The sequence below is a fragment of the Zonotrichia albicollis genome, chromosome 39, assembly GCF_047830755.1.
Source record: "Zonotrichia albicollis isolate bZonAlb1 chromosome 39, bZonAlb1.hap1, whole genome shotgun sequence".
Classification (NCBI taxonomy): domain Eukaryota; kingdom Metazoa; phylum Chordata; class Aves; order Passeriformes; family Passerellidae; genus Zonotrichia; species Zonotrichia albicollis.
Genome location: NC_133857.1, coordinates 435,151 through 461,057, shown reverse-complemented (window position 1 = coordinate 461,057; position 25,907 = coordinate 435,151). Strand labels below are relative to the sequence as shown.

The following is a 25,907-nucleotide window of genomic DNA, read 5'->3' as shown; positions in this document are numbered from 1 at the left end:
GACTTGGGATGTGGGGATACGGGGACACAGCCATAGGGACACAGGGACACAGGGCTTGTCCTTGATGTCCTGGGGACACGGGGACAGTGTGGGGACAGTGTGGGGACACGGCCATGGGGACACAGGGACACGGCCATGGGGACATGGGGACAGTGTGGGAACACAGGGACACAGCCATGGGGACATGGGGACAGCAGGCTCAGGGCCATGAGGACACGGGGACACCCCCATAGGTGTGGGGACATGAGGACACGGCCATGGGGACATGGGGACAGCAGGCTCAGGGGTGTGGGGACATGGGGACACCCCCAGAGGTGTGGGGACATGAGGACACAGCCATGGGGACATGGGGACACCAGGCTCAGGGCCATGAGGACATGGGGACACCCCCAGAGGTGTGGGGACATGGGGACATGAGAACATGGGGACACCAGGCTCATGGGCATGGGGACACCCCCAGAGGTGTGGGGACACAGCCATGGGGACATGGGGACACCGAGCTCAGGGGAGTGGGGACATGGGGACACTGAACTTAGGGGACTGGAGACATGGGGACACCCCCAGAAGCGTGAGGACATGGGGACACTGGACACGGGATTGGGGACACGGCCATGGGGGCATGGGGACACCCCCAGAGATGTGGGGACACGGCCATGGGGACGCAGGACAGTGACACCACAGGGACCAGGGGGTTTTGGGGTGTCCATGGGAGGGTTTGGGTGGGTCAGGGGCGGCTGGGGGTCCCTGGGTGCTGTCCCCAGCATGTCCCCAGCGTGTCCCCAGTGTCCCCAGCGTGTCCCCAGTGTGTCCCCAGCGTGTCCCCAGCGTGTCCCCAGGGTCCCCACCTGCGTGGTGCTGTAGGTCCAGCCCTGCTGCACGCGGTCCCGGGCCCAGACGTTGTGGCCGTTCTCGGCCAGCCGATCCACCAGGGTCAGCTGCGCCGGCGTCAGGCGCACGTGGGACAGGTCCAGAGGGGCCGGCTTGTACCCGTTGGACATGGTGTACCTGGGCAGGGGGGGCACACCTGTGGGACCACCCACGGGGCACCCCGGGACCCCCACGGGGCACCCCGGGACCCCCAGAACTGCTCCCGCCAATGGGGACCCCAAACATCCTCAATGGTCACCAAATTGAGATATCCTAACCCACCTTGACCCCTTTACCCGTTGGACATGGTGTACCTGGGCGGGGGGGGGGACACACCTGTGGGACCACCCACAGGGCACCCCGGGACCCCCACAGGACCCCCAGAACTGCTCCCACCAATGGGGACTCCAAATGTCCTCAATGGTCACCAAACTGGGACATCCCAACCCAACCTCCCAACCTTTACCTGTTGGACATGGTGTACCTGGGCAGGGGGCACACACCTGTGGGACCACCCACGGGGCACCCCGGGACCCCCACAGGACCCCCAGAACTGCTCCCACCAATGGGGACTCCAAATGTCCTCAATGGTCACCAAACTGGGACATCCCAACCCAACCTCCCAACCTTTACCTGTTGGACATGGTGTACCTGGGCAGGGGGCACACACCTGTGGGACCACCCACGGGGCACCCCAGGACCCCCACGGGACCCCCCGGGACCACCCTGGGACCCCCAGAACTGCTCCCACCAATGGAGACCCCAAACGTCCTCAATGGTCACCAAACTGGGACATCCCAACCCAACAGGGACAACCTGACCCAACCTCCCAACCTTTACCTGTTGGACATGGTGTACCTGGGCAGGGGGGGACACACCCGTGGGACCACCCATGGGGTACCCCAGGGCACCCCGGGACCCTCATGGGGCACCTCAGGACCCCCAACCCATGGAGAACCCATCAAACTTCAATGGTCTCCAAAGTGGGACATCCCAACCCAACCTTGACCCCTTTACCCGTTGGACATGGTGTACCTGGGCAGGGGGGACACACCTGTGGGACCACCCCCAGGGCACCCCGGGACCCCCACGGGACCCCCAGAACTGCTCCCACCAATGGGGACCCCAAACATCCTCAAGGGTCCCCAAATTGGGACATCCCAACCCAACAGGGACATCCTGACCCAACCTCCCAACCTTGACCCGTTGGACATGGTGTACCTGGGCAGGGGGGGACACACCTGTGGGACCACCCCCAGGGCACCCCGGGACCCCCACAGGGCACCTCAGGACCCCCAACCCATGGAGAACCCATCAAACTTCCATGGTCTCCAAAGTGGGACATCCCAACCCAACCTCCCAACCTTGATCTGTTGGACATGGTGTACCTGGGCAGGGGACACACCCGTGGGACCACCCCCAGGGCACCCCGGGACCCCCAGAACTGCACCCCAAACATCCTCAATGGTCACCAAACTGGGACATCCCAACCCAACAGGGACATCCTGACCCAACCTCCCAACCTTGACCTGTTGGACATGGTGTACCTGGGCAGGGGGCACACACCTGTGGGACCACCCATGGGGTACCCCGGGACCCCCAGGACCCCCAGGACCCCCAACCCACAGAGAAACCATCAAACCCATCAATGGTCTTCAAACTGGGACATCCCAACCCAACTGGGACATCCCAACCCAACCTTGACCTGATGGACATGGTGGGAATGGGGGGGACACACCTGAGGGACCCCCCCACAATGGGGAGGTCCATGGGGTCCATGGGGACCCCCCAGAAGGTGCTCCAGGACCCCAAAACTGCGACTCCCAGACTGGGACACCCCAAACTGGGACATCTCCAAACTGGAACACCCCAAACTGGGACTTTCTTTAACGGACCCTAAACTGGGACCTCAAACTGGGATCCAGTCCAGAGACCCCCCCAAACGGGGACCCCAGCCCCTCCCAGCCCCCCAAACTGGGACATCTCCAAACTGGAACACCCCAAACTGGGACTTTCTTTAACGGACCCCAAGCTGGGACCTCAAACTGGGATCCAGTCCAGAGACCCCCCCAAACTGGGACCCCCAGCCCCTCTGAGCCCCCCCAAACTGGGACCCCCCCCAACCCCTCCCAGCCTCCTCAAACTGGGACCTCATACTGGGATCCAGTACAGAGACCCCCCCCAAACTGGGACCCCCCAACCCCTCCCAGCCCCCCCAAACTGGGACCCTCCAACCCCTCCCAGCCCCCCCAAACTGGGACCTCATACTGGGATCCAGTACAGAGACCCCCCCAAACTGGGACCCCCCCAACCCCTCCCAGCCCCCCAAACTGGGATCCCCTACAGAGGCCCCCCAAATGGGGACCCCAGCCCCTCGCAGCCCCCCCAGACTGGGATCCCAGCCCCTTGCAGCCCCCCCGAATTGGGACCCCAAACCCCTCCCAGCCCCCCAAACTGGGACCCCTCCCTGCCCCCCCAAATTGGGACCCCAGCCCCCCTGAGCCCCCCCAAAGTGGGACCCCCCAAACCCAACCCACGTTTTGGGCAGTTTGATTTTCTTCAGGTTCTCCTCGGCCTTCTCGTCCGCCATCCCCACGTGGCAGCCCAGGGCCAGCAGCGTCCTGGGGACACCCCGAAAATCAGCACCCCCAAATCCAGCACCCCCAACTCCAGGGGGCTCCAGAGAAAGGGGGGACCCCAAAAATCCCAGCCTGTTTTGGGGATACACCACAAAGTGGGGGACCCCAAAACCCACCCAAGTTCCCCCAAGTCTGAAGTGAAGGGTGACCCCAAAATCATCTGAACCCCAAAACCCCCCAAGTCCCCCCAGTCTGACGTGAGGGGGTGACCCCAAAACCATCTGAACCCCAAAACTCACCCAAGTCCCCCCAGTCTGAGATGAGGGGTGACCCCAAAAACACTTGAACCTCAAAACCCCCCAAAGTCCCCCCAGTCTGAGATGAGGGGGTGACCCCAAAAACACCTGAACCCCAAAACCCCCCAAAGTCCCCCCAGTTTGAGACCCCAAAACCTCCCCCAGGCTCTGAGGGAACCCCAAACCCCCTCAGTTTTGGGGTGATTCCTCCCCAAACCCACCTCCCCTCTCCCAGGGGGTGCCCCCAAAGAGGGGGGACCCCCAAATTCCCGGTGCCCCCCCTTACTTGAGGGTCTCCCCCGACATCTGCAGGTCAAAGAGGGGGGACCCCCAAATTCCCGGTGCCCCCCCTTACTTGAGGGTCTCCCCCGACATCTGCAGGTCAAAGAGGGGGGACCCTCAAATTCCCGGTGCTGCCCCCCCTTACTTGAGGGTCTCCCCCGACATCTGCAGGTTGTAGCCGCGCTCGGGCTCGGGGAGGCTGTGGAAGCTCAGCAGGCAGGGGTGCAGGCGCTGCACGTCATCCCGGACCTGGGCACCCCAAAAACACCCCATGGACACCGGGACACCCCAAAATCCACACTGGGACACCCCCCAAAAACTGACCCGAAAGGGAAAATCCCAAAGGCGCCCCATGGGATCACTTAGAAAAGGACCCGAACCCAAAAAGGGGTAACCACAATTTAGGGAACCCCAAAACCAACTCCTGGGCACTGGGACACTCCAAAATCCAGACTCGGACACCCCAAAACACGTGGGTTTGAGGTTTTTTGTGGGGTTTTTATGGGGTTTTCATGGGGTTTTCATGGGGTTTGGGGTTCCCAGGTGATTTTGGGGTTCCCAGGGGGATTTTGGGGTGCCCCACTCACAGGCCCGTAGGTCCAGCCCTGCTCAATGCCGGGTCAGGGCCCAGAGCTCAGGGTGGGTTTGGAGTTTTATGGGGGTTTTATGGGGTTTTTGGGGTTCCCAGGGGGATTTTGGGGTTCCCAGGAAGGATTTTGGGGTGCTCAGGGGGATTTTGGGGTGCCCCATTCACAGGCCCGTAGGTCCAGCCCTGCTCGATCTCAGGGCCCAGAGCTCAGGGTGGGTTTGGGGTTTTATGGCATTTTTATGGGATTTTGGGGTTCCCAGGGTGATTTTGGGGTTCCCAGGGGGATTTTGGGGTGCCCCACTCACCGGCCCGTAGGTCCAGCCCTGCTCAATGCCGGGTCAGGGCCCAGAGCTCAGGGTGGGTTTGGGGTTCCCAGGGGGATTTTGGGGTTCCCAGGTGATTTTGGGGTTCCCAGGGGGATTTTGGGGTGCCCCACTCACCGGCCCGTAGGTCCAGCCCTGCTCGATGCGGGTCAGCGCCCAGAGCTCAGGGTGGGTTTGGGGGTTTATGGGGTTTTTATGGGGTTTTTGGGGTTCCCAGAGGATTTTGGGGTTCCCAAGAAGGATTTTGGGGTTCCCAGGAAGGATTTTGGGGTGCCCCACTCACAGGCCCGTAGGTCCAGCCCTGCTCGATGCGGGTCAGCGCCCAGAGCTCGTGGATGTTCTCCGCCAGCTTCTCCCGGATGCGCTCCAGGTGCGGGGGCAGCACGATCTGGGTTGGGGGAAAAATTGGGGTGTTGGACCCCAAAACTGCCTCAAACCCCCCCAATCTCTTCAAGCACCTCCAAATTCCCCTTCAAGCCCCACAAAAATCCCCCTAAACCCCCCAAAACCCTGTCACAATCACCCCAAAACATCAACTAACCTCCCTAAGCTCTACCCCAATCCCCCAAACCCACCTCCAAATTCCCCAAATTTTCCCCAAAGTTTCCCCAAATTTCCCCAAATCCCACCTCCATCCCCCCAAATTCCCCCTCCACAACTCCCAATCCCCCCAAATCCCACCTTCATACCCCCAAATCCCCCTAAATCCCCTGAAAACCTGTCCCAATCCCCCCAAATCCCACCCACCTCCACATCCCTAAATCTCCCCAAATCCCCCCAAATCCCCCCTCCACACCCCCAAATCCCATCCCAATCCCCCCAAACCCCCCTAAACTCCCTCCTATCCCCTCCAAACACCCACAAACCCCCAAATCCCCCCAAATCCCACCTCCATCCCCCCAAATCCCCCCTAAATCTCCTGAAACCCTGTTCCAATCCCCCCAAACCCCCTCCCATCACCCCAAAACCCCATCCCAATCCTCCCAAACCCTGTCCCAATGCCCCCAAATCCCCCTCCAAACACCCACAAACCCCCCCTCCATCCCCCCAAATCCCACCTCCATCCCCCCAAATTCCCCCTCCACACCCCCAAATCCCCCCTCCACACCCCCAAATCCCCCCAAATCTCTTCTCTACATGCCCAAATCCCCCCTCCACACCCCCAAAACCCACTTCCATGCCCCCAAATCCCCCCTCCGTGCCCCCAAATCCCCTCTCCATCCCCCCAAATCCCCCCTCCACACCCCCAAATCCCACCTCCATTCCCCCAAATCCCACCTCCACACCCCCAAATCCCCCCTCCACACCCCAGATCCCCCCTCCACACTCCCAAATCCCCTCTCCACACCCCCAAATCCCCTCTCCATCCTCCCTAAACCCCATCCCAATCCCCCAAATCCCCTCTCCACACCCCCAAATCTCCCCTCCACACCCCCAAATCCCCCCTCCACACCCCCAAATCCCCCCTCCACACCCCCAAATCACTTCCATGCCCCCAAATCCCCCCTCCATCCCCCCAAATCCCCCCAAATCTCTTCTCTACATGCCCAAATCCCCCCTCCACACCCCCAAATCCCCCCTCCATCCCCCCAAATCCCCCCTCCATGCCCCCAAATCCCCCCTCCACACCCCCAAATCCCCATCCCAATCCTCCCAAACCCCCCGAAACCCTGTCCCAATGCCCCCAAATCCCCCCTCCACACCCCCAAATCCCACTTCCATGCCCCCAAATCCCACCTCCATCTCCCCAAATCCCCTGAAATCCCCCCTCCACACCCCCAAATCCTCCCAAATCTCTTCTCTACATGCCCAAATCCCCCCTCCACACCCCCAAATCCCCCCTCCACGCCCCCAAATCCCACTTCCACGCCCCCAAATCCCCCCTCCACACCCCCAAATCCCCCCTCCATCCCCCCTAAACCCCATCCCAATCCTCCCAAACCCCCCGAAACCCTGTCCCAATGCCCCAAATCCCCCTCCCATCCCCTCCAAACACCCACAAACCCCCCAAATCCCCCCTCCGCACCCCCAAATCCCCCCTCCACAACTCCCAATCCCCCCAAATCCCCCCTAAATCCCCTGAAAACCTGTCCCAATCCCCCCAAATCCCTTCTCCACACCCCCAAATCCCATCCCAATCTCCCCAAACCCCCCTAAACTCCCTCCTATCCCCTCCAAACACCCACAAACCCCCAATTCCCCCCAAATCCCATCTCCATTCCCCCAAATCCCCCCTAAACCCCATCCCAACCCCCCCAAATCCCACCTCCATCCCCCTAAATTCCCCCTCCAAACCCCCAAATCCCACTTCCATGCCCCCAAATCCCCCCTCCACACCCCCAAATCCCCCCAAATCCCCCCTCCACACCCCCAAATTCCCCATCCACAACTCCCAATCCCCCCAAATCCCCCCAAATCCCCCCTAAATCCCCTGAAAACCTGTCCCAATCCCCCCAAATCCCTTCTCCACACCCCCAAATCCCATCCCAATCCCCCCAAACCCCCCTAAACTCCCTCCTATCCCCTCCAAACACCCACAAACCCCAAATCCCCCCAAATCCCATCTCCATTCCCCCAAATCCCCCCTAAACCCCATCCCAACCCCCCCAAATCCCACCTCCATCCCCCCAAATTCCCCCTCCAAACCCCCAAATCCCACTTCCATGCCCCCAAATCCCCCCTCCATCCCCCCAAATCCCCCCTCCACACCCCCAAATCCCCCTTCCACGCCCCCAAATCCCCCCTCCACACCCCCAAATCCCACTTCCATCCCCCCAAATCCCCCCTCCGCACCCCGAAATCCCACTTCCATGCCCCCATATCCCCCCTCCACACTCCCAAATCCCCCCTCCATCCTCCCTAAACCCCATCCCAATTCCCCCAAATCCCCCCTCCATCACCCCAAATCCCACTTCCACGCCCCCAAATCCCCCCTTCACACTCCCAAATCCCCTCTCCATCCTCCCTAAACCCCATCCCAATCCCCCCAAATCCCCTCTCCACACCCCTAAATCCCCCCTCCACACCCCCAAATCCCACTTCCACACCCCCAAATCCCCCCTCCACACCCCCAAATCCCACTTCCATCGCCCCCAAGCCCCCTCCCCGCGCACCTGGCAGGTGTCCACGGGGCAGGGGGTGAAGGCGGTGTGGGGCAGGGCGCGGCTGGGCCCCAGCAGGCTGCGGGCGCCGGGCGGGGCCGAGCCGCGGTAGGCGGTGAGCGGCTCCAGCCGCAGCCGCTCCCGGGGCAGCAGCGCCTCGGCACAGGGCGCGTAGCCGGGAGGGGGCACGAAACGGAACTCGCCGTGCCGGCCCCCCAGCAGGAACCGGAGTCTGGGGGGACGGGGGGACCCCAAAGTGAGAGCTGGACCCATGGAAACCCCATAGAAACCCCAGAGTCAGAGCCGGACCCATGGAAACCCCATAGAAACCCCACAGACCCCATAGAAACCCCATAGAAACCTCACAGACCCCATAGAAATCCCCCAGCAGGAACCGCAGCCTGGGGGGACGGGGGGACCCCGAGTGAGAGCCGGACCCATGGAAACCCCAGAGTGAGAGCCGGACCCATGGAAACCCCATAGAAACCCCACAGACCCCATAGAAACCCCATAGAAACCCCACAGACCCCATAGAAACCCCACTGACCCTACAGGAGAAACCACAGCACGGAGGGACCCATAGAAACCCCTTTCAGGTCTCCCACCCCCCAGTTTAGGGCTCCCTGCCCCCTCCCACACTCCCCTTTCAGGTCTCCCACCCCCCATTTCAGGGATCCCAGCCCCTCTCAGGTCTCCCACCCCCCAGTTTAGGGGTCTCAGCCCCTTTCAGGTCTCCCACCCCCCAGTTTAGGGGTCCCAGCCCCTCTCAGGTCTCCCACCCCCCAGTTTAGGGGTCCCAGCCCCCATTTCAGGGGTCCCAGCCCCTCTCAGGTCTCCCACCCTCCAGTTTAGGGGTCCCAGCCCCTCTCAGGTCTCCCACCCCCCATTTCAGGGCTCCCAGCCCCTCTCAGGTCTCCCACCCCCCATTTCAGGGGTCCGAGCCCCTCTCAGGGCTCCCACCCCCCATTTCAGGGGTCCCAGCCCCTTTCAAGGCCCCACTCCCCATTTCAGGGGTCCCAGCCCCTCTCAGGTCTCCCACCCCCCATTTCAGGGCTCCCAGCCCCTCTCAGAGCTCCCACCCCCCATTTCAGGGGTCCCAGCCCCTTTCAGGTCTCCCACCCTCCAGTTTTGGGGTCCCAGCCCCTCTCAGGTCTCCCACCCCCCAGTTTAGGAGTCCCAGCCCCTTTCAAGGCCCCACCCCCCAGTTTAGGGGTCCCACCCCCCATTTCAGGGGTCCCAGCCCCTTTCAGGTCTCCCACTCCCCAGTTTGAGGTCCCAGACCCTCTCAGGTCTCCCACCCCCCATTTCAGGGATCCCAGCCCCTCTCAGGTCTCCCACCCCCCAGTTTAGGGCTCCCACCCCCCAGTTCAGGGGTCCCAGCCCCTTTCAGGTCTCCCACCCCCCAGTTTAGGGGTCCCACCCCCCAGTTTAGGGGTCCCAGCCTCTCTCAGGTCTCCCACCCCCCATTTCACGTCTCCCACCCCCCAGTTTAGGGGTCCCACCCCCCAGTTTAGGGGTCCCAGCCCCTCTCAGGCCTCCCACTCCCCATTTCAGGGATCCCAGCCCCTCTCAGGTCTCCCACCCCCCAGCTTTGGGGTGTCCCCCCTCACCGGACCCCCGCCGAGAAGCTGGCCACGGGGCTGAACAGCGTGTCCAGGTTGAAGCCCTCGAGCACCCCCTGCACCGGGGCCCCGTTGAGGCGGAAGGAGGCGCTGGGGACCCCCAGGTCCAGGCAGCAGCTGACCACGTCCCCCTCGGCCAGGGCCCGGCGTTGGGGCGACCCCACGGCCTTGGGGACACCCCCTGGGGGGACAGAGGGGATAGAGGGGTCAGGGGGGTCACAGGGGGGTCACAGGGGGGTCACAGGGGGGCAGCAGCTGACCACGTCCCCCTCGGCCAGAGCCCGGCCTTGGGGACACCCCCTGAGGGGACACAGGGGTCAGGGGGTCACAGGGGGGTCACAGGGGGGTCACAGGGGGGTCACAGGGGGATAGCAGCTGACCACATCCCCTTCGGCCAGGGCCCGGCGTTGGGGCGACCCCACGGCCTTGGGGACACCCCCTGGGGGGACACAGGGGATAGAGGGGTCACAGGGGGACACAGGGGGTCACAGGTGGGTCACAGAGGGACAGCAGCTGACCACGTCCCCCTCGGCCAGAGCGCGGCGTTGGGGCGACCCCACGGCCTTGGGGACACCCCCCTGGGGGGACAGAGGGGTCAGGGGGTCACAGGGGGGTCACAGGGGGACAGCAGCTGACCACGTCCCCTTCGGCCAGAGCCCGGCGTTGGGGCGACCCCACGGCCTTGGGGACACCCCCTGGGGGGACAGAGGGTCAGGGGGGTCACAGGGGGTCACAGGGGGTCACAGAGTGGTCCCAGGGGTTCCCAGGGTGGTCCCAGGGAGTTAAAGGGTGGTCCCAGAGTGGAACTGGGATGGTCCCAAGGTGGTCCCAAGGGGGTCCCAGGGAAGTCCCAGGGTGGCCCTGGGGTGGTCCCAGGGTAGAACTGGGGTGGTCCCAGAGGGGTCTCAGGGTGGTCCCAGAGTGGACCCAAGGTGGTCTTGGGGTGGTCCCTGGGGGTTCCCAGGGAGTTCCAGGGTGGACCCAGGTGAGTCCCATGGGGGTCCCAGGGCAGTCCCAGGGTGGTCCCAGAGGGACCTCAGGGCGTTCCCAGAGCGATCCCAGGGTAGATCCAAGGTGGTCCCAGGGTGGTCCCAGCATGATCCCAGAAGGGTCTCAAGGGGTTCCCAGGGGACCTTGGGGTGGTCCCATGTGGGTCCCAAGGTGGTCCCCAGGATGTCCCAGGGTGGTCCCAGGGTGGTCCTGGGGTGGTCCCAGGGGTTCCCTGGATGGTTCCCTGAGTGGTCCCAAGGATATCTCTGGGTGGTCCCAGGCTGGTCTTGGGGTGATCCCAGGGGGTCCCAGGGCAATCCCAGGGTGGTCCCAGGGTGGTCCCGGGGCAGTCCCAGGGTGGTCTTGGGGTGATCCCAGGGGGTCCCAGGGTGGATGTGGGGTGATCCCAGGGGGTCCCAGGGTGGATGTGGGGTGGTCCCAGGGCGGTCCCAGGGGGTCCCAGGGCGGTCCCAGGGCGGTCCCAGGGTGGTCTTGGGGTGATCCCAGGGGGTCCCAGGGCAATCCCAGGGTGATCCAAGGGTGGTCCCAGGGCGATCCCAGGGGGTCCCAGGGCAATCCCAGGGGGTCCCAGGGTGATCCCAGGGGGTCCCAGGGCAATCCCAGGGTGGTCCCAGGGCGGTCCCAGGGACGGTCCCAGGGTGGTCCCAGGGCAATCCCAGGGTGATCCCAGGGGGTCCCAGGGCGGTCCCAGGGGGTCTCAGGGCAATCCCAGGGCAATCCCAGGGGGTCCCAGGGTGGTCCCAGGGCGATCCCAGGGTAGTCCCAGGGCAATCCCAGGGCAATCCCAGAGTGGTCCCAGGGCAGTCCCAGGGCAATCCCAGGGTGGTCCCAGGGTGGTCCCAGGTGCCCCTGGTCCCTCACCTGTCCACAGGTGGAGGCCGTCGAAGGCGAAGGAGTTGAGGTCGTCCCCGGCGCCGTTGCCGCCCCAGCCCGCGCCCCCGCCCGGGGCGGGCCGGAAGCCCCCGGCCGCCCCCCAGCCCACGCGCAGGTGGGTGGGCACGGCCGTGACGAAGGGCTGGGCGCGCTCCACGGCCACCTCGAAGTACCAGCAGCGGAACTGCGTGGAGCCCGGGGCCGTGCCCACGAACAGGTTGGGGCGCACGCTGTGGGAAACGGGGACACCTCGTTGGGAACCCAAAATTGCACCCCAAATCCCACCCTGAGAACCCCAAATCCCACCCTGAGGAACTGCGTGGACCCCGGGAGCCGTGCCCACGAACAGGTTGGGGCGCACGCTGTGGGGAACGGGGACACCTCGTTGGGAACCCAAAATTCCACCCCAAATCCCACCCTGAGAGCCCCAAATCCCACCCTGAGAACACAAATCCCACCCTGAGGAACTGCGTGGAGCCCGGGGCCGTGCCCACGAACAGGTTGGGGCGCACGCTGTGGGAACGGGGACACCTCATTGGGAACCCAAAATTCCACCCCAAATCCCACCCTGAGAACACAAATCCCACCATGAGAACTCCAAATCCCACCATGAGAACCCCAAATCCCACCCTGAGGAACTGCGTGAAGCCCGGGGCCGTGCCCACAAACAGGTTGGGGCACACACTGTGGGGAACGGGGACACCTTGTTGGGAACCCAAAATTCCACCCCAAATCCCACCCTGAGAACCCCAAATCCCATCCTGAGAACCCCAAATCCCACCCTGAGAACCCCAAATCCCACCATGAGAACCCCAAATCCCACCCTGAGAACCCAAATCCCACCTTGGGAACCCCAAATCCCATCCCCAGAGACACAAATCCGACCATGAGAACCCCAAACCCCACCATGAGATCCCCAAATCCCACCATGAGAACCCCAAATCCCACCATGAGAGCCCCAAATCCCACCATGAGAGCCCCAAATCCCACCCTGAGAGCCCCAAATCCCACCCCAAAGGCACCCAGGAGCATCTCAAGAGCTTCCAGCCGCACCTCAACCACCTCCAGACCCCCCAAAAACCCCCAAAAACTCCTCAAAAACACCCCAAAACCCCCATAACTCCCTTTCTCAGGATCCCCCCACCCCTCGAAGCCCCCCCAGATGTTGCCAAGTTCTTCTAGAAACATCTCAAGATCTTCTAGAAGTCCTCAAGTTTTTCTAGAAATATCTCAACAGCTTCCAGGTGCACCTCAACCTCCTCCAGACCCCCCAAAACGCCCCAAAACCCCCAAAAACTCCTCAAAAACCCCCCAAAGCCCCCCTAACTCCCCTCCCCAGGACCCCCAGGCCCCCGGGCAGGTCCCACCTGGTGACGTAGTTGACCAGGCCGGTCTGCAGCAGCAGGTCCCGCCGCGGCAGCAGGTTCTCGGTGATCAGGTTCTGGTTGGAGCGCACGGCGACGGCGTTGCAGACGCACAGCGAGCACAGCACGTCCAGCACCTGCGGGGGGGGATGGCTGAGCGGGCCTGGGGACACCTGGGACAGCTGGGGACACACCTGGGGACAGCTGGGGACAGCTGGGGACACACCTGGGGACACACCTGGGGACAGCTGGGGACAGCTGAGCGTGCCTGGGGACACCTGGGACACCTGAGTGTGCCTGGGGACACACCTGGGGACACCTGGGGACAGCTGGGGATAGACCTGGGGACAGCTGGGGACACCTGGGGACAGCTGAGTGTGCCTGGGGACAGCTGAGTGTGCCTGGGGACAGCTGGGGACACCTGGGGACACACCTGAGTGCATCTGGGGACACCTGGGGACAGCTGAGTGTGCCTGGGGACAGCTGGGGACACCTGGGGACAGCTGGGGACACCTGGGGACAGCTGGGGACAGCTGGGGACACCTGGGACAGCTGGGGACACCTGGGGACAGCTGGGGACACCTGGGGACACCTGGGGACACACCTGAGTGTGCCTGGGGACAGCTGGGACAGCTGGGGACACACCTGGGGACAGCTGGGGACACCTGGGGACACACCTGAGTGCATCTGGGGACACCTGGGGACAGCTGAATGTGCCTGGGGACACCTGGAGACAGCTGGGGACACCTGGGGACACCTGAGCACACCTGGGGACACCTGGGGACACACATGAGTGTGCTTGGGGACACCTGGGGACACCAGGGCACACCTGAGTGCACCTGGGCATGCAAGGGGGCAGCTGGGGACACACCTGGGCATGGCTGGGGACACTTGGGGACACACACGGCACACCTATTGGCACACACCTGAGCACACCTGGCACACACCTGGGCACACACCTGGCACACCTGGGCACGCACCTGGCACACACCTGGGCACACCTGGCACACCCATTGGCACACCTGGCACCCTCACTCACCTTGTGGTTGCGGCCGTGCTTGTCCAGCAGGCTGATGATGGATTTGATGTGATTCTCCTGGATGATGTTCAGCACCTCGGGGCTCTCGATCAGCACGCAGTACAGAACCTCCAGGATGCCTGGGCAGGGGGCACGGACAGCGGTCAGACAGGGAGAGAGACCCCAGACCCACTGTGGGGAGAGACCCCAGACCCACGGGAGAGACCCCAGTACAGAACCTCCAGGATGCCTGGGCAGGGGGCACGGACAGGGGTCAGACAGGGAGAGAGACCCCAGACCCACTGTGGGGTGAGACCCCAGACCCACAGCACGGTCACACTCATGGAGAGACCCCAGACCCATGGGAGAGACTCCAGTACAGAACCTCCAGGATGCCTGGGCAGGGGCACAGAGAGCGGTCAGATAGGGGGAGAGACCCCAGACCCACTGTGGGGAGAGACCCCAGACCCATGGGAGAGACCCCAGACCAACCAGGGAGACCCCAGACCCACGGGAGAGACCCCAGTACAGAACCTCCAGGATGCCTGGGCAGGGGGCACGGACAGGGGTCAGACACGGGGAGAGACCCCAGACCCACTGTGGGGTGAGACCCCAGACCCACTGTGGGGTGAGACCCCAGTACAGAACCTCCAGGATGCCTGGGCAGGGGGCACAGACAGGGGTCACACACGGGGAGAGACCCCAGACCAACAGTGGGGTGAGACCCCAGACCCATGGGAGGGACCCCAGACCCACAGTGAGGTGAGACCCCAGTACAGAACCTCCAGGATGCCTGGGCAGGGGGCACGGACAGGGGTCACACACGGGGAGAGACCCCAGACCCACTGTGGGGTGAGACCCCAGACCCACGGGAGAGACCCCAGAACCATGGGAGGGACCCCAGACCCACAGCGGGGTCACAGCCATGGGGGGGACCCCAGTACAGAACCTCCAGGATGCCTGGGCAGGGGGCACAGACAGGGGTCAGACACGGGGAGAGACCCCAGACCCACGGGAGAGACCCCAGACCCACTGTGGGGTGAGACCCCAGACCCACAGCACGGCCACACTCATGGGGAGACCCCAGACCCATGGGAGGGACCCCAGACCCACAGGAGAGACCCCAGACCCATGGGAGGGACCGCAGTACAGAATCTCCAGGATGCCTGGGCAGGGGGCACGGACAGGGGTCACACATGGGGAGAGAGACCCCAGACCCACAGGAGAGACCCCAGACCCATGGGAGGGACCCCAGTACAGAACCTCCAGGATGCCTGGGCAGGGGGCACGGACAGGGGTCAGACACGGGGAGAGACCCCAGACCCACGGGAGAGACCCCAAACCCATGGGAGAGACCCCAGTACAGAACCTCCAGGATGCCTGGGCAGGGGGCACAGACAGGGGTCAGACAGGGAGAGAGACCCCAGACCCATGGGAGAGACCCCAGTACAGAACCTCCAGGATGCCTGGGGAGGGGGCACAGAGAGGGGTCAGACACGGGGAGAGACCCCAGACCCACTGTGGGGAGAGACCCCAGACCCACGGGAGAGACCCCAGACCCATGGGAGAGACTCCAGAACCATGGGAGAGACCCCAGACCCACGGGAGAGACCCCAGTACAGAACCTCCAGGATGCCTGGGCAGGGGCACAGACAGGGGTCAGACAGGGGGAGAGACCCCAGACCCACGGGAGAGACCCCAGACCCATGGGAGAGACCCCAGAACCATGGGAGGGACCCCAGACCCATTGGAGAAGGGCCAGACCCACAGGAGAGACGCCAGAACCATGGGAGGGACCCCAGACCCATTGGAGAAGGGCCAGACCCACAGGAGAGACGCCAGAACCATGGGAGGGACCCCAGACCCACAGCGGGGTCACAGCCATGGGGGGGACCCCAGTACAGAACCTCCAGGATGCCTGGGCAGGGGGCACGGACAGGGGTCACACACGGGGAGAGACCCCAGACCAACAGTGGGGTGAGACCCCAGACCCATGGGAGAGACCCCAGTACAGAACCTCCAGGATGCCTGGGCAGGGGGCAACACAGTGGGGTCACAAACACCAGAGAACCCAGACTCATAGGAGGGACCCCAGACCCAAGGGGAGATGAGACCCCAGACCCACCAGAGGGATCCCAGCCCCAGAGAGAGCCCCCAGCCCCGCACTGACCCGAGGAGGCCTCCAGCCTGTCCAGTTTGCTGACCAGCCAGTCCAGGTTGGTGGAGAAGAGCGCGCAGTTGGCTCGGTTCCCCCGGATCAGCGACGCTGGGGGGCACGGGCAGGGGGGCAGCGGTCAGCGCTGCCCCATGGCACCGATATCTGCCCCACGGAACCCACATCTGCCCCACGGCACTGACATCTGCCCCACAGAACCCACATCTGCCCCACGGCACTGACATCTGCCCCACAGAACCCACGTCTGCCCCATGGCATTGACATCTGCCCCATGGCACCGATATCTGCCCCATGGCATCCACATCTGCCCCATGGCACCCACATCTGCCCCATGGCACCCACATCTGCCCCATGGCACCGACATCTGCCCCATAACACTGACATCTGCCCCATGGCATCCACATCTGCCCCATGGCACCCACGTCTGCCCCATGGCATTGACATCTGCCCCATGGCACTGACATCTGCCCCACTGCACTGACATCTGCCCCATGGAACCCACATCTGCCCCACGGCACCCACGTCTGCCCCATGGCATTGACATCTGCCCCACAGCACTGACATCTGCCCCATGGCACCCACATCTGCCCCATAGCACTGACATCTGCCCCATAGCACTGACATTTGCCCCATTGCACTGACATCTGCCCCATTGCACTGACATTTGCCCCATTGCACTGACATCTGCTCCATGGCATTGACATCTGCCCCATGGCACCCACATCTGCCCCACAGCACCCACGTCTGCCCCATAGCACTGACATCTGCCCCATGGAACCCACATCTGCCCCACAGCATCCACGTCTGCCCCATGGAACCCACATCTGCCCCATGGCACCTACATCTGCCCCACAGCACCCACATCTGCCCCACAGCACCCACATCTGCCCCATAGCACTGACATCTGCCCCACAGAACCCACATCTGCCCCACAGCACTGACATCTGCCCCATGGCACCCACGTCTGCCCCATAGCACCCACGTCTGCCCCATAGCACCCACGTCTGCCCCATGGCACTGACATCTGCCCCATGGAACGCACATCTGCCCCACGGAACCCACATCTGCCCCACAGCACCCACATCTGCCCCATGGCACCCACATCTGCCCCATAGCACTGACATCTGCCCCACAGAACCCACATCTGCCCCACGGCACCCACGTCTGCCCCATGGCACCCACATCTGCCCCATAGCACTGACATCTGCCCCATGGCACCCACATCTGCCCCATGGCACTGACATCTGCCCCATGGCACCCACATCTGCCCCATGGCACCCACATCTGCCCCATAGCACCGACATCTGCCCCATGGCACCCACATCTGCCCCATAGCACCCACATCTGCCCCATAGCACTGACATCTGCCCCATTGCACTGACATCTGCCCCATGGCACCCACATCTGCCCCATGGCACCGATATCTGCCCCATGGAACCCACATCTGCCCCATGGCACTGACATCTGCCCCATTGCACTGATAGCTGCCCCATAGCACCCACATCTGCCCCATGGCATTGACATCTGCCCCATAGCACCCACATCTGCCCCATGGCATTGACATCTGCTCCATGGCACCCACATCTGCCCCATGGCACCCACATCTGCCCCATAACACTGACATCTGCCCCATGGCACCCACATCTGCCCCATGGAACCCACGTCTGCCCCATAACCCCCATAACTGCCCCATAACCCCCCACAACTGCCCCATAGTCCCCCACATCTGCCCCATAACCCCGTATCTGCCCCCAGGTGCACCCAGCAGCTCGTAGAGCAGGTTCACGATCTCCTTCCAGGCTGATGCTACCTGCTCTGCCCCATAGCCCCCCATAACTGCCCCATAACTGCCCCATAACCTCCATAACCCCCCATATCTGCCCCATAACCCCCCATAACTGCCCCATAACCCCCCATATCTGCCCCATAACCCCCCATATCTGCCCCACAGCCCCCCATATCTGCCCCACAGCCCCCCATAACTGCCCCACATCCGCCCCAGGCGCACCCAGCAGCTCGTAGAGCAGGTTCACGATCTCCTTCCAGGCTCGCACCGCCTCCTCTGCCCCATAACCCCCATATCTGCCCCATAACCCCCATATCTGCCCCACAGCCCCCCATATCTGCCCCATAACCCCGTATCTGCCCCACATCCGCCCCAGGCGCACCCAGCAGCTCGTAGAGCAGGTTCACGATCTCCTTCCAGGCTGATGCCACCTGCTCTGCCCCATAACCTCCATAACCCCCATAACTGCCCCACATCAGCGCACCCAGCAGCTCGTAGAGCAGGTTCACGATCTCCTTCCAGGCCGCCGCCGCCTCCTCGCCCGCGGCCTCCCCGAACTGCGCCGCCGTGCTGTAGGCGCTCAGGCGGTCGATGCAGCTCAGCACCAGCGTCAGCATCCCCTGAGGTGGGGAGGGGGCTGTGAGACCCCCCCAGGACCCCCAAACTGGGGCACCAACCCTTAGATCCCCCCAAGAACCCTGAGGCACCCCCAGCATCCTGGGAGCCCCAAACTGGGGCCCACAAACTGAGACCCCCAAACTGGAACCCCCAAACTGGCACCAGCATCAGCATCCCCTGAGGTGGGGAGGGGGCGTCAGACCCTCCCTGGGACCCCCAAACTGGGACAGCCACCCTGGGAACCCCCCAGACCCCCCCTGGGACCCCCAAACTGGGACAGCCACCCTGGGAGCCCCCCAAGAACCCTGAGGAACCCCCACCATCCAGGGAGCCCCAAACTGGGACCAGGGTCAGCATTCCCTGCAGGTGGGGAGGGGGCTGTGAGACCCCCCCGGGACCCCCAAACTGGGGCACCAACCCTTAGATCCCCCCAGACCCCCCCGGGACCCCCAAACTGGGACACCAACCCTTAGATCCCACCAAGAACCCTGAGGCACCACCAGCATCCTGGGAGCCCCAAATTGGGACCCCCAAACTGAGAGCCCCAAACTGGCACCAGGGTCAGCATCCCCTGAGGTGGGGAGGGGGCTGTGAAACCCTCCCAGGACCCCCAAACTGGGGCACCAACCCTTAGATCCCCCCAAAAACCCTGAGGCACCCCCAGCATCCTGGGAGCCCCAAACTGGGGCCCACAAACTGAGACCCCCAAACTGGAACCCCCAAACTGGCACCAGCATCAGCATCCCCTGAGGTGGGGAGGGGGCGTCAGACCCCCCCTGGGACCCCCAAACTGGGACAGCCACCCTGGGAACCCCCCAGACCCCCCCCGGGACCCCCAAACTGGGACTGCCACCGTGGGAGCCCCCCAAGAACCCTGAGGAACCACCAGCATCCTGGGAGCCCCAAACTGGGGCCCACAAACTGAGAGCCCCAAACTGGAACCCCCAAACTGGGACCAGGGTCAGCATCCCCTGTGGGCCAGGGAGGGGGCTGTGAAACCCCCCCGTGGGACCCCCAAACTGCGACCCCCACCCTGGGAGCCCCCCCAACATCCTGCGACCCCCAAACTGAGACCCCGAAGAGGCCCCGGATCACCTGGAGCTGGCAATGTCCCCAAAATCCCCCTGAGTTTTAACTCTTTAACCCCAAATTAACCCCTCTAACCCCGAGTTTAACCTCAAATTAACCCCGAGTTTAACCCCAAATTAACCCCTCTAACCCCGAGTTTAACCTCAAATTAACCCCGAGTTTAACCCAAATGAACCCCGAGTTTAACCCCAAATTAACCCCTCCCGGATTTGGGGAGGGGTCTCACCTCCTGCTGGAAGAGGCTCTGGCGATGCCCCCTGGGGCTCAGGTTTAATCCTCTAACCCCGAGTTTAACCCCAAATTAACCCCTCTAACCCCGACTTTAACCCCTCTAACCCCGACTTTAACCCTCTAGCCCCCAGTTTAACCTGTCCCAAATCTGGGGAGGGGTCTCGGGGGTCTCACCTCCTGCTGGAAGAGGCTCTGGCGGGCCCGCAGCGCCCTCAGGCGGCCCTGGCGCTGCTCGTGCCGCAGCTCGGGCGGCGGCGGCTCCAGGTACCCGATCAGGTCCCGCAGGCTCAGGATCACGCCCGCGATGGGCAGGGGGGGCGGCGGCGACCCCCGGGGGCGGCCCTGGAGGCTGTCCAGGCTCCTGAGGGGGGAAAGGGGGTCAGAACATCGGGACCACCCTAAAAACCACCCCAGGACCACCCTGAGACCCCCGGGGGCGGCCCTGGAGGCTGTCCAGGCTCCTGGGGGGGGGGAAAGGGGGGTCAGAACATCGGGACCACCCTAAAAATGCCCCCAAAACTGCCCAGGACCCACCCTGAGACCCCCGCGGGCGGCCCTGGAGGCTTCTCCAGGCTCCTGGTGGGGGGACAGAATATCAGAATCACCCTAAAACCGCCCCCAAAACTGCCCAGGATCCCCCTGAGACCCCCGCGGGTGGCCCTGGAGGCTGTCCAGGCTCCTGGGGATGGGAAAGGGGGTCAGAACATCCTAAAAACGCCCCCAAAACTGCCCAGGATCCCCCTGAGACCCCCGCGGGCGGCCCTGGAGGCTGTCCAGGCTCCTGGGGGGGGACAGGGGGGTCAGAACATCGGGACCACCCTAAAAAACCACCCCAGGACCACCCTGAGACCCCCCGGGGGCAGCCCTGGAGGCTCTCCAGGCTCCTGGGGACGGGGACAGAATATCAGAATCACCCTAAAAACGCCCCCAAAACTGCCCAGGACCACCCTGAGACCCCCGGGGGCAGCCCTGGTGGCTGTCCAGGCTCCTGGGGGGGGCACAGAATACCAGGATCAACCTAAAAACGCCCCCAAAACTTCCAGGATCACCCTGAGACCCCCTCGGGTGGCCCTGGTGGCTGTCCAGGCTCCTGGGGATGGGACAGGGGGTCAGAACATCAGGACCACCCTAAAAATGCCCCCAAAACTGCCCTAGACCACCCTGCATATCCCCATGGCTCCTCCAGAAGGTTCTGACACCCCCCAGGGTTCCACAGGACCTTCCAGAAAGTTCTGACCCCCCCTCCAGGACCCCTCAGGACACCCCAGGGACCCCCCCAGACCTGATGAAGGCCCCATAGAGCCCCGTGGTGCTGAAGACCATCCACAGGACCCCCAGGAACCCCCAGGTGTTTCTGACACCCCAGGAGGTTCTGACACCCCCAGAACCCTCCCAGGAGGTTCTGACCCCCCCCCAGGGATCCCCAGGACACCCCAGGGACCCCCAGGACCCCCCCAGACCTGATGAAGGCCCCGTAGAGCCCCGTGGTGCTGAAGACCATCCGAGCCGCCTGCGACTCCTGGCGCTGGGAGCGGCTCAGGGTCAGAGCATCGTCCATGTGCCCCTCCTGGTGCAGGATGGCCTGGGGGGGCAAACGGGGGGGTCACAGGGGTCCCCCAAACCTCACAGACCCCCCTGAACCCACAGAGAGCCCCCTGAATCCACACAGAACCCCCCAAACCCACAGAGAATCCCCCAAACCCACAGAGACCCCAGCACGTCATCCATGCGCCCCTCCTGGTGCAGGATGGCCTGGGGGGCAAACGGGGGTCACAGGGGTCCCCCAAAACACAGAGACACCCCCCTGAACCCACAGAGAGCCCCCCAAACTTGCAGGGAACCCCCTGAATCCACAGAGAACCCCCCAAACTCACAGGGAACCCCCCCAAACCCACAGAGACCCCCCCAAACCCACCTTCCTCTTGAGCAGCCCGAGGCGCAGGGCCTTGGGTCGGGGGCAGCGTAGGTGACCCAGAGCCCCAAAACCCCCCAAAACTCCCCCAAACTCGCCCCAAAACCCCCTCAGACGTGATTTTGGGGACCCCAAAGATCCTCCTAAACCCCAAAGACCCCAAACACTCCTCCAAAGACACCTCAAAGCCCACCTAGACCCAGGCTCAGTGCCTCATGGAGCTTTATTCAAGACCCCCTAAAACTGCCCCAAACTCCCCCCAGAGCCACGCCAGCACATTTTGGGGTCCCCCCCGGTGATTTTGGGGTCCCACCTTCCTCTTGAGCAGCCCAAGGCGCAGGGCCTTGGGGTCAGGAGCAGCGAAGGTGACCCAGAGGCCACTGGAGCTCTCAAGATCCCCAAAATCTCCCCTAAAACCCCCATGAACTCCCCCCAAACTCCCCCCAGAGGTGATTTTGGGATCCCCCCAGGTAATTTTGGGGTCCCCCCGGTGATTCTGGGGTCCCACCTTCCTCTTGAGCAGCCCGAGGCGCAGGGCCTTGGGGTCAGGGACGGCGAAGGTGACCCAGAGGGTGCTGGAGCTCTCAAGATCCCCAAAATCTCCCCTAAAATCCCCATGAACTCCCCTCAAACCTCCTCAGAGGTGATTTTGGGGTCCCCCCGGTGATTCTGGGGTCCCACCTTCCTCTTGAGCAGCCCGAGGCGCAGGGCCTTGGGGTCGGGGGGTGGCGTAGGTGACCCAGAGGCCGCTGGAGCTCTCAAAACCCCCCAAAACTCCCCAAAATTCCCCCCAAAGCCCCCTCAGAGGTAATTTTGGGGGTCCCCTCGGTGATTCTGGGGTCCCACCTTCCTCTTGAGCAGCCTGAGGCGCAGGGCCTTGGGGTCAGGAGCAGCGTAGGTGACCCAGAGGCCGCTGGAGCTCTCAAGATCCCCAAAATCTTCCCTAAATCCCCCGTGAACTCCCCCCAAACCCCCCCTCAGAGGTGATTTTGGGGTCTCCCCGGTTGTTTTGGGGTCCCACCTTCCTCTTGAGCAGCCCAAGGCGCAGGGCCTTGGGGTCGGGGGCAGCGTAGGTGACCCAGAGGCCGCTGCTGCTGTGCTGCAGGAAGCACAGCGACTCCCCGTACTTGATCTCGGGGGGCCCCATGCCCTCGATGTCCCGCTTGGGGGGCGTCTCCAGCTTCTCCTGCGGGGCGGGGGCACACAGGGGTCAGCAGGGGCAGGGGGGGGACAGGGTGGGGACATCATGGGGACAGGACAGGGTCAGGATGGGGACAGGATGGGGACACTCACAGGGACAGGATGGGGACAGGATGGGGACATTCACAGGGACAGGGTCAGGGTGGGGACAGGATGGGGACAGGATGGGGACAGGACAGGGTCAGGGTGGGGACAGGATGGGGACATCATGGGGGACAGGACAGGGACAGGATGGGGACAGGATGGGGATAGGACAGGGTCAGGATGGGGACAGGATGGGGACATTCACAGGGTCAGGATGGGGACATCATGGGGACACTCACAGGGACAGGATGAGGACAGGATGGGGACACTCACAGGGACAGGATGGGGACCAGGACAAGGTTGGGGACAGCTGGGGGTGGCCACAGGGACCAGGACAGGGTCAGGATGGGGACCAGGAGAGGGTTGGGGACATCATGGGGACATTCCTAGGGACAGGAACCAGGTCAGGGACCAGGAGCAAGTTGGGGACACATTGAGGGGACACTCCCACCTTGCAGGCCCAGAAGCAGAAGGTGGCCACGCGCGTGTTGGAGACAGGGATGGGACAGTGATGGGGACAGGGTCCAGGAGCAGGTTGGGGACAAGGACAGGGATGGGGACACCAAGGGGACACCCCCACCTTGGAGGCCCGGAAGCAGAAGGTGGCCACGCGCGTGTTGGGGACAAGGACAGGGATGGGGACACTGAGGGGACACTGAGGGGACACTGAGGGGACACTCCCACCTTGGAGGCCCGGAAGCAGAAGGTGGCCACGCGCGTGTTGGGGACAAGGACAGGGATGGGGACACTGAGGGGACACTGAGGGGACACTCCCACCTTGGAGGCCCGGAAGCAGAAGGTGGCCACGCGCGTGTTGGCCGCCGTGGCCTCCACCATGGCCAGCCCGGTGGCCTCGGTCAGCGCCAGGTAGCGGCCGGTGGTGACGTGGCGCAGGCGGAAGGGCTGTCCCCAACGCAGGTGGCTCCCGCTCCAGCTGGGGGGACACAGGGAGGGGACACTGGTGTCACCAGGGGGGTGGACACGGGGATGGGTCGTGGGGACACTGGGATGGGTCATGGGGACGGGAGCACAAGGACATGAGGTGACACAGGGGACACGGGGATGGGTCATGGGGACATGGGGTGACACAGGGGACACAGGCTGAGGACATCCAGATGTGTCACAGGGACATGAGGTGACACAGGGGACACCGGGATGGGGGACATGAGGACATGGGGTGACACAGGGGACACACAGTGAGGACATCCAGATGTGTCACAGGGACATGAGGTGACACAGGGGACACCGGGATGGGGACATGAGGACATGGGGGGGACACAGGGATGGGTCATGGGGACATCCAGATGTGTAACAGGGACATGGGGTGACACAGGGATGGGTCATGGGGACACGAGGGAGACACAGGGGACAAGGGGATGGGTCATGAGGACATGGAGGGACACAGGGATGGGTCATGGGACATGAGGGGACACAGGGGATGGGTCCATGGGACGGAGCACAAGGACATGAGGTGACACAGGGGACATGGGAATGGGTCATGGGGACATGGGGGGACACAGGGGACATGGGGAGAGAGGTCATGGAGACATGGGGTGACACAGGGGACACACAGTGAGGACATGCAGATGTGTCACAGGGACATGGGGTGACACAGGGGACACACGGTGAAGACACAAAGAAGTGCCACAGGGACATGGGGATGGGTCATGGGGACATGGGGTGACACAGGGGACACAGGCTGAGGACATCCAGATGTGTCACAGGGACATGAGGTGACACAGGGGACACCGGGATGGGGACATGAGGACATGGGGGGGACACAGGGATGGGTCATGGGGACATCCAGATGTGTCACAGGGACATGGGGTGACACAGGGATGGTCATGGGACATGAGGGGACACAAGGGACACGGGATGGGTCATGGGGACATGAGGGAGACACAGGGGGACAAGGGGGATGGGTCATGGGGACGGGACCACAAGGACATGGAAGGACACAGGGGACACAGGAATGGGTCATGGGGACATGGAAGGACACAGGGGACATGGGGATGAGTCATGGGGACATGGGGTGACACAGGGGACACACGGTGAGGACACAAAGAAGTGCCACAGGGGACATGGGGTGACACAGGGGACACAGGGATGAGAACATGAGGACATGGGGGGACACAGGGATGGGTCATGGGGACATGGAAGGACACAGGGATGGGTCATGGGGACATGAGGGGACACAGGGGACACGGGGATGGGTCATGGGGACATGGGGTGACACAGGGATGGGTCATGGGGACATGAGGTGACACAGGGGACACCGGGATGGGGACATGAGGACATGGGGGGGACACAGGGATGGGTCATGGGGACATCCAAGATGTGTCACAAGGACATGGGGGTGACACAGGGATGGGTCATGGGGACATGAGGGGACACAAGGGACACGGGGATGAGTCATGGGACAAGGGGTGACACAGGGGACACAAAGAAGTGCCACAGGGACATGGGTGACACAGGGGACACAGGGATGAGAACATGAGGACATGGGGGGGACACAGGGATGGGTCATGGGGACATGAGGGGACACAGGGGACACAAACTGAGGACATCCAGATGTGTCACAGCGACACAAGCAGATGCTGACAGGTGACACCAGGACAGGACACCGTGGACACAGCGACACATCTTGGGGACACTCCAGGACCCCAAACACCCCCCTGGGGAGACCCCAGAGAGTGTCCCCAGTGTCCCTGGGGGTGGGTGACACCCCCGTGTCCCTCTGGTGTCCCCTACCTGATGCGCAGGGGCTCCAGGCGCCACAGGGACCGGGCGTGGGCGCACACGGCGCCACCCTCGTAGTTGACAACGCTGCTGGGAGGTGACAAAGGGGGGTCACAGCAAGTTGGGGACAAAGTGGGGGGGGTCACA

General features: G+C 63.5%; 1 protein-coding gene across 1 annotated transcript in view; it reads right to left on the bottom strand.

Moving 5' to 3' along the window:
• Positions 1–25,907, bottom strand: part of LOC106630639 (ryanodine receptor 1) — a 143,921-nt gene that overhangs the window by 101,736 nt on the left and 16,278 nt on the right. The window contains 16 exon segments of the mRNA XM_074531811.1: positions 846–1,005; positions 3,405–3,488; positions 4,170–4,273; positions 5,220–5,324; positions 8,050–8,269; positions 9,648–9,840; positions 11,532–11,773; positions 12,911–13,044; positions 13,947–14,065; positions 16,096–16,191; positions 18,372–18,507; positions 20,000–20,186; positions 21,286–21,407; positions 22,759–22,923; positions 23,799–23,955; positions 25,773–25,850. Coding sequence (XP_074387912.1) covers positions 846–1,005; positions 3,405–3,488; positions 4,170–4,273; positions 5,220–5,324; positions 8,050–8,269; positions 9,648–9,840; positions 11,532–11,773; positions 12,911–13,044; positions 13,947–14,065; positions 16,096–16,191; positions 18,372–18,507; positions 20,000–20,186; positions 21,286–21,407; positions 22,759–22,923; positions 23,799–23,955; positions 25,773–25,850 — 2,302 coding nt within the window.